Here is a 9,298-nt window from a genome sequence, read left to right on the forward strand (position 1 = left end):
CTAGACAAAAGCTGTTTGCTGCTTATTGTGCAACATTAATGCACTGGTGACTGAAAAAGCTGGAAGTACTTTGCAAACTTATGGTGGGAAAAGCCTTCAAAACCAACCTTTGAGTAAGAAAAACAAACCTGGTTTTCCCTGGGGAAATAACACACAGCTAAAGATAATGTCTCTCTAAAAAATAAAAATTTTGGAGCAACTGCCCAAGGGCTTTAGTTGTCTGTATGCATTTCATCTAGAATAAACAGAAGTTTTTAAATCTTCAGATTTCTAGGTTTTTGTCTTAATTGTCACCTTTAAAATGCAAAATCTTGGTTCTAGCTGGAGAAGATACCATTTCTCAACCAGCTGAGGCATTCTAGACACCAGACCTTTGGGTTAACTAGCAGGTCACTGCAGTAGATATTTTCAGTGAGGGACTTACAATAAAATTAATCTCCTCTCAGTTCCTCTCCTGTCAGATATTCAAGGCTACATGTGGACAGATGCACAGTGGCAGTACATTTGCCCACTGTAAGAATATAAAATTCACTTTGACATCAAGTCCAAAATGCCCTTTACCTGTTTCAAACACAGCTATAGAAGGCAGCCCATCATGAAGCAAAATAATCAGACTAGTTAAAATGCACAAAATGGTGATTCACAAACTTGGTAACCCCTCTTTCCAGAAAGTATAGGCTATTTTCAACTGACAACAATCTGATCAACTCCATTCACTTCAAACTCACTTTTTCAAACATATTTTTCAAAAAGTGAAAGCTTCTTGCTCCTTACCTTTAATAAGATGTTTCTACTTAGAAGCAATTATTTGCCTCTACAACAATCTATAACTCACTATACATGGATTACCTTAGTTTAACAGTTTGTTTCAAAAGAAATCCCAGTGCAATGAGTAAGAGTAGAATTGAGGATGTTTTTGTAAGTAGATTATGGCCATAAACAAAGGAAGAATAAAGTAAAAAAAATCCCACCTGTATGACTCACCATGTGATACAACAAACACTTTCTGCATAACTCAGAACCTGTTTTACCAAAAGAAAAATATACAGTTGCCAGTTACAAACACAGGCCAAGATGTTATTCCTCCACAAAATTTTTTTTTTCTTCTTTTTCCTTAAAATTGCAGAATAGGTAGATAGTTTCCTCTGGATGTATTTCTGACAGGCAAGTTCTGAAAAACCTTGTTCCAAGAATCCTGCAAACTGAAAACACAGCTGTTCAGTTTTACTGGTCTAAGCTATAACACCATGGATACTCCTATTGGTGAAGCAGGCTTAAGGGGCAGACAAAATGACAGCTGGTCCATTTCTTCTCTTGCACATAAATCCCATTTAGAATAGGATTAAGCTAAATGGAAAACAACCTACTGACTGAACAACAAATCCTACCTAGCTAGCAAGGGGGGCATATGACTTAAAATGTTTAAAGTTGGCTTTAAATACTTTCTTAATAACAGACACTTTAAAAAAGGAAGCAATATTTTAGAAACCATCTTCAGGTTACTTCAAAATCTGGGGGTTTAGATTAGGGAAAACTTTTCTGGTCTGTAAATATACGACATCCACAAGTAAAGTTTTTAAAAGCATTTAAATAATTTTGGAGCATAAAGTTAGGAAAATATTTTAGATTATAAAAATTCAAAGCAATGCAATCCTATTGATTCTAATTCAAATTTGAAATACTGATCTCATTTCTCCACCCACTGAGAATGGAATCCCATTTATATCAGAGTACAGATTTCTGGCCCAAAAGAGACTTCCTTATTTTTTATTTCTGATGTAGTCATTTGCTGCTTTAAAGATTTTTGAACATTTTGAAGTCCACATAAGCACTTAAAATTTAAGATGAACTTTGCAGAAGACGAAGATGAAATAAGTTTGGGGGTTTTGGTTTTTTTCAAAATATAATAAGGCAGGCTGTACTAACTCATGAAAGATTAAATAGAAAGACTGTCTCTCTATTGGCTTCTGCAGCAAGAATATATTTAATTCAGTGGGATGGTTGATCTTATTCTCAAATCCATGAGCTGAACACATTTAAATTCCCATGTAATCTGCCTTTTGATATACCTGAGTACACTTGTCTTTGAACTTCACATTTGCTTTTATGTGGTAATTTTTTTAAATTTTGAGTGCTGACCAAATGAAGCATATATTAATATTCTAAAAAAAAAAAAAAAAAAAATATTCACTAGAGAATAAAACATGGGGTCTTTGCAAGTTTGGACAAAACCTCAGGGTGGATCACAGTATAAACAAAACATTAATGCATCCTTAGTCCCAGTGTGGAGGGGGATAGTCTGCTTGTGTATATGGAAGAATGATGCCATACCAGAAAGGTGGAAATTTAAATGAAGTATTGATTCATATTGAATTCTGAGGATGAAACTTCATCATCAAGTGTTCAATTCTGTAACATCATAGAAATTGATAGTAATGAGTCTGATTTGCCACCAAGATTCAGGTCACTGTACTGACATGTAAAGTAAAACCCCTTACCAAATCCTGCTGAGTTTAGTCATCTCAGTGAATTAGCAGGGAAAAAAACAAACATGCTGACTGACTCTCCTTTTGGTGTCCTTACAAAGTTACATGATATTGAGGGTAACAAAGTGATACCAGATCCACATTACATCTTTATGCTGTTCGAATTCAGCTTTATCTTGCTTAGAATTTTTTCTACAACTGGATTTTACTAAAGGCAGTTCCACTTGTTTTGCAAGTTTCCCAGATTGATTTTGGATGGCTGACTCCCACTCACATAATCGGAAAGGTCAAAATGTATGCCATCCCCTAAGGAGCATAATGCTGTTTTCAGCAGAAGTCCATAGCAAAAAAACCTTCAAGTCAGCTGAATGGAAATCCAGCATGAGAGCCACTGGCATTTTACACTCATCTTGGTAACACTGAAATTATGAACTTGAAATCCTTACTTAGACAAAGCTTCCCCTGAGTCCTAGAGAGCTGACCAGTAATTGTACAGATTAACACGTGCATTCAATGACAGATCTGATTGCTTAAAGTTTATTTTAATTTAGGCTAGCAACTCTAAAACATCCTTCCAGCTATGAATATAGCTTCTCTAAAAATTTCATCTAGGAAACTAAGTTAAAACTGCCATCTAAAAAGAAACCCATGCCATCTACAGTGATAACATTACAACAGGTTAAAACAGGTGAAATAAGATTTAAAAGCAATAGGAATACTTAATAGGTTTAAAATACTTGTTTATCACCTGAAGCATACACAAAGGTAAGAAAGAAATTGGAACATAATAAAAGTTTACTTCTACCACGGTCCTAGAAGTTTTGGGCATTTAACAGTTAAAGAAGCAATGGCACGCTAACTGAGCACATTAAAACAAAGAGTTGGCAGCTTCTGAAGGAAAAGGGCTTGTGCTCCACTGTTCCAACTTGTCAGTCAACTCATGCCAGCACTCTCCACGTCTGCCGCTTCTACACACCCTCATTACATGTATCTGTCTGGACTGATCTGCTCATCTGTTCAGGGACTCTCCTGAGAAGTCAAAAATTTTGCCTTCTCTCTGCTCTGGAATTGGATCAAATCACCTCAGCTTTTTTTTGTGGCCCCACCAGGAGGCTTTTTGCTTATGGTCTCATTCTGTTTTCCTTCACTACTTGTCTGTTTTTGATTTCTAGAATGGAGGAAGCCGAATTGCTGAAAGAAAGATTCCAGGCCATAACAGTAAGTGCTTATAGTTATGACTCACGATTTAAAAAAAAAAAAATTAAAAAAAAAAAGCTTAGAAGTAGTATTGTGTTAATGGGCTACTGTGAGTTTTCTGATTAATTATTTATCCCAGGACAGAAAGATTTAACGTCTGCTTGAAATTGTTTCTTTTTAATTCTGGTTTATAAGATATTGCTTTAAGACAGCAAAGTTGCCTGTGCTGACTTCATACTGGGTTGTATCGCATTTTCAAGTTAAATTCAAAGCAGTAAAAGTGTGTGCAAATCACTACTGGACAGTCTAAAGTACATATTACTACCACCACAACTGAATGTTTACCTGAAGGACAGCAGGTCAAAATATAGATAGAGAATTCCAGAACAAATCAATTTTCCCATTTTGCAACAAAACTGAGAGATGAAAGATTTTTGTGTTTGCATTGTGGAATTAAATACAATTTCTGAATTATTTGTGATCTATTCATAAGTATTGCTGTCTGAAAAGTAAAAAAGGACAAGCTTGGATTAAGCAAATTCCTGCCTGTCAGTTTTCAGAGGGAGGGAAAGACTCTGAAGTTCATGCTAAAGACATTAGAAAATGTTTTCAGTTTCTCTTCTACAGTGAAATATAATTCAAAAGATTTATTGTGTTTTAAAGGAACTATTGAGTTATTTTTTAAAGGAATATTACCTGATATAACAAAAATGGCTGAATCCAAGTTCTCCTCTGATTTGATCTCCACTGAAACCTATTCAGTTACAAAAGAATTAAACTAAACCTAAATTTGGCCCTTTGCGACAAACGGAAAACTGCAGAAGGATCACTTACTGTCACAAGGCAACCTCTGAAAAGAAATAATGGGGGAAAAAAAAAGTATTTTTCATACTCTTAGCATGGTAGGCTAAGTTAAAATGAATAAATGGTAGGCAGAGTTAAAAAATACCATATTGGAACCAAAATAAATGTGAGAAGGAATAACTAGAAATCTACAGGAGCTGAATAAATTGAGTTTTAGTTATGACATTTCATAAAAGCCAACAGGCCCATTTATCATATTTACTTGAAACCTGACTCAAACCCACAATCAGGTAATTTGAAATGTTTTAGAAGTTTTAGAGTATGTTGTTTGCTTAACTGTAACGGTGTTTGAACCAGACTCATAACCTGGAGTTTGTCTCTAGCATATGGGCTTAAAAGATAAGAAATGTTTTGGTGCTCCAGAGAAGTCCAGGCCTTGCAATGTTTTGTACTTCCTGGTATCTAGCAGGAGGAATGCAGCAGCACGCTTACCTGATGAGGTCTCCTATGAACATACTAGGATTAGCGTCCCCTGGCTGCATCCTTGCCACCAGATGAATATTGGAGAAGACTGTGACAGCTTCCAGTGTCTTGCATTACAGGAAATCATATTTGGGTTCTGGCCATGACTTCATTTATTACAGTCGCTGTGTAAAGGAACTTTGCTCTCTCATCAGTTGAGAGCATTTAATTGAAACACTCAGTGTACTCGTTATAATGCACTGCAGAAATGAAGGAACCTAAACAAGGTGAAGTTATCATCAGGTTTAAGAATCTGCAGCACAAGTTCTCCGAGAAAATAACACATTACAATTACAATTGTGAGGTACTCGGTGGCTGTGGGAAGGTTTGACCCAGGCAACATACCTAGTAATTTTAAGTGCTACCTACAAGATGTAGGTTGTAAAGGATCTAAGAAAAGACAGCAAGGAGCACTCAGAGGGGTAAATAATTGCACTTGCACTAAAATCTGATTGGTTTCTGTTGTTAAATGCCTTTTACAGCACCTGGTTCTCAAAAAGCCAGTAGCTGTTTTTAAATTCTTTTTCATATTTTCTCTATGTAGCAAAGCAAAAAGGAAAATACTTGTTATTATTTTAAAATTTTGATGCTCCCACAGCTCTGAAAAGGAACTATTTTTCTCTGTTATGCAGATATCACCTGCTGCTGGTGTATCTAGAATACACTAAGTAAAAAATCAAATGCATCCATTTTGTTAGAGAGACTGATGTATCTTAAAATACTAAAGCTTTAGTATCTGCTGTGGCAAACGTTGAGACAAAACAATTAAAAAGGAACCTTAGGCTTAATCCTTTCTCATCAAATCCTCCATTCTATAGGAAAACAAAAATGACAGAAGATTTGAATTGTGATTAAGGCCACAAAGATGATGAGGGGCCTGGAGCATCTCCCGTGTGAAGAACAGCAGAGAGAGCTCAGACTCTTCAGCCTGGAGAAGAGAAGACAGAGGGGGGGATCTTATCAGTGTCTATAAATACCTGAAGTGTGGGGGCCAAATGGATGGGGCCGGGCTCTTTTCAGTAGTACCCAGTGACAGGACAAGGGGCAATGGGCAAAAACTGGAACACCAGACAAACTTAAGGAAAAACTTCGTTACTGTGAGGGTGTCAGAGCCCTGGGACAGGCTGCCGAGAGAGGGTGTGGAGTTTCCATCTCTGGAGATGTTCAAAACCCACCTGGACACTTTCCTGTGCAACCTGTTGTAGGGAACCTGCTTTAGCATGGGGGTTGGACTAGATGACCTCCTGAGGTCCTTTCCAACCCCTACAATTCTGTGGTTCTGTGATTAAAGATTTGAATTATGACAGTTCTGCAGTCTCATGCCATCAGACTAAAGTGTCCATACCTCCAGATAAGACACCTCAATAACCAAGCATTATCTCTGGAACATTACATAAAAACAAAAATACATCAGCTAAACATTAGCTGCTCCATTGGCTTTGGCAGTATATGGCATTTACTATGGGACCAGGCAGATTGACACTGGCACCACTGTGGGACACTGACACAAACGAATGGACTGGGCGCACAAAATACCTAGCAAGGCACTGCTCCATAGATGTGTTTCCCTTCCTTTCAGAAAGATACAGTTTAGAACACAATTCTTTTCTATGGTCTAAAGTCAGGAAAGATTCCTACATATTTCAGTTGGAGTGAAAATTAAGACCAAAGCTCCAGTCTCACCTTGCGTTAATGCACAACAGAGAGGAAGGGATGAAGGTGCTCTTTCATAAAAAGCAAATCTTTCCCACATTAACAAGAACATAGTAAGAGAGTATTAGAGAACTTCTGCCAGCAACCTGACTGTGTACAGGGGCAGAGTATGAGGTTTAGTAGAAGTATGGATCCCTTAGCTAGCTAGGAATAAACATTTATTATCCCATCAGATGTATAGTCAAAGCCTTGTAAAAGACCAGATTTGCAGACAAAACATAGCAAAATACACTGTAGGAAGTGTCCTAACAGGTTTCAAAATTTATTCTAGCAACACAAGTTTCAAAAAGGTTCCTCATACATCTTCCTTGAATTTAGCTTCTAGCATTATACCTTCAAGCTTTCTTTGATTAGATGTATAAAAGACAATCTATTTCAACCTATTTAATCTGGATAATTGTATAATGGATGTTTATTACCAACCAGTGAAATTAAAACATGCTAGAACACCAAAGGATACAAGTAGAAAACTTTAAGAGAAAAAAAATCAGATGCTAAAGAAACATAGACCTCTAACAAAAGAAATGGGCAAAAGTTTCATTACTGAATAGGTACCTTATTACAGTTATTTAAAAATGCAGTTATTTGTGCCTTTGCACTTTATGCACAGATTGCTTTATGCACAGTATTTTTGTGTACCACTTCTCTTTTCAAACTGCCCAGACTCTTAGTATACATCTCTACTGGCACAAAAAGAATATTTTAATTAGCTTAAAATATTTTTTAAAAGCATAAACCAAGTAGAAGTTCATTCTCTGGCTAAGAATCTTATCCAGAACTTTAGTAAAGAGAAAAAGTGGTTTCCTTAAGAATTCTAAAAATCTGTAAACACAAGCTCTTGTCACACTTTGCTCATCTCATGATGGGTTATTTAAAGGCTATTTATACAATGAGATCAGGAATATTTCCTAATTAATGAAAGGTGTGAAGGGCAAAGACCAGATGCTATGTCTCTAAAATCAGGGGTGGCTGAGTAAAATCCAGCATAGCACCTCTTGGCTAAGATCTTGAAAAAGGGACATTGCAGACAAGTTACGTATTGTACTGACCCTAAACTAGTAGCTTTGTTAACTGTATTAAAGAGCATTGACAAAACTCAAAATCACTACAGAGACACAGGTAGCATGTGTCTTGAGGCAAGATCCCTACCAGCTGTTTGGTGTGTTAAAGAGGCAGACTAATGCCATCAAGGAAAAATGGCAAAGTACAGATGGTGTTTATAGATGGTTACTGCACTTCACAGACTGCAAGAGAGAAGAGATCCCTGACACTCATTCACCTACTAAACCCCAGCATACCATCAGTTGTGCTTGGCCAGCCTGTAGCCCTGCCCTCAATCTCAAGGCCAGGTGGTTTCTTCTACTTCCTATCTTCAACAAAGTGTGCTTGTAGCCCCAGTGCTAAGTCTAATTTCCAGTAATATAGAAGTGATTCAGCCAAGCACACTACAGCTCTTCCTATTTCCAAATCCCAGATCCCAGGAAGACAGCAGAGAACAACTCCCAGCCTTATGCCCAGCACTTCCTTAATGACTTTCTACACTCCCTATGCATAGGTGGTTCTTCAGGTGGGCTGAAAGGGCAAGTGTCTGCCCATGTTTGTGAAGGACTTCACTCCTTCCTAAGCCATACTTATATGGAAACAGATTCTGTTTAAAAAAAAAAAAAAAAAAAAAACAACAAAAAAAAACAACAACAACAAAAAAACCCCAACAACCTGTCAGTAATCTGTTCTAATTGAAAGGAAAGCGAGATTAGCCTCCAGTCAGCAAACACTTCTACACAGGAGAACAGATGATTTAATTTACTTCCCTAAAATACACCAAGAAACAAGTGCAAAAGTTGCCATATCAAATAACGGGATTTTATAGCATTAAGGCTGACCAAGAGAATAGCCTGTAAGAACAAAAGTTAGTTTCCTTTGGCGTAATTTCTTTCCCACTGGCTGCTAAGGACAAAGTACTGAATCAGTGTTTGTTCTCATATAGAGGAGCCACAAGGCTATTCCACATGACAGCAGCTACCCAAAGACACAAGACACTCAAGTGTTGCCAGTGTTCAGAGACTGTTCACCCATGTCCTTTTTTCTATAATCTGTAGCAAAAAGGATGAAGATAGCACTATGATAGATCAGTACTACTTGAGGGTTTTCCTTCTAAAGTTCAGCAGCCAGGAAAACAGCCTTTGCACAGAAAAAATTTTTTTTTTCTTTTTAAGAGAGATAACAGCAACATGTATGAAGTATTTTCTGTATTCATCTTTACCACTATTTAACTATCAAAATAAATTTCTATATATTTATTTATTCCTGTTTATTTCAGCCAGTAGCCACAAGATACATGAACTCAGTGCTGGGCTCATCAACTGCCCATTTCATTTTGTGATGTATCACAGCTGCAACACAGATCATGCAGACTCTTTCCTCTCTTAAGCAATGTGTGGGTTGCCTTCGGAATTTTGGTCAAGACCCATTTCTAACCTCATTTTTCATGTACGATTGCACTCAAATGTTATTTCTTCCTGTTTTCTTCCCCTTTCTTCTACCCTTCCCAACTTTAAATTATGTTTAATTTGGAT

The 9,298-nt window shown here is 37.0% G+C and overlaps 1 protein-coding gene across 1 annotated transcript in view; it reads left to right on the forward strand.

Annotated features, from left to right (window-relative positions):
• Positions 1-3,412: 3,412 nt before the first annotated feature.
• LOC104526382 (palmdelphin-like) overlaps positions 3,413-9,298 on the forward strand; it is a gene marked incomplete at its 3' end in the record, with an annotated part of 11,729 nt that continues 5,843 nt past the window's right edge. Inside the window, exon 1 of the mRNA XM_010169818.1 lies at positions 3,413-3,704. Coding sequence (XP_010168120.1) covers positions 3,660-3,704 — 45 coding nt within the window. The remainder of the gene's footprint in view (positions 3,705-9,298) is intronic.

The sequence above is a fragment of the Antrostomus carolinensis genome, unplaced genomic scaffold, assembly GCF_000700745.2.
Source record: "Antrostomus carolinensis isolate BGI_N321 unplaced genomic scaffold, ASM70074v2 scaffold8776, whole genome shotgun sequence".
NCBI lineage: Eukaryota > Metazoa > Chordata > Aves > Caprimulgiformes > Caprimulgidae > Antrostomus > Antrostomus carolinensis.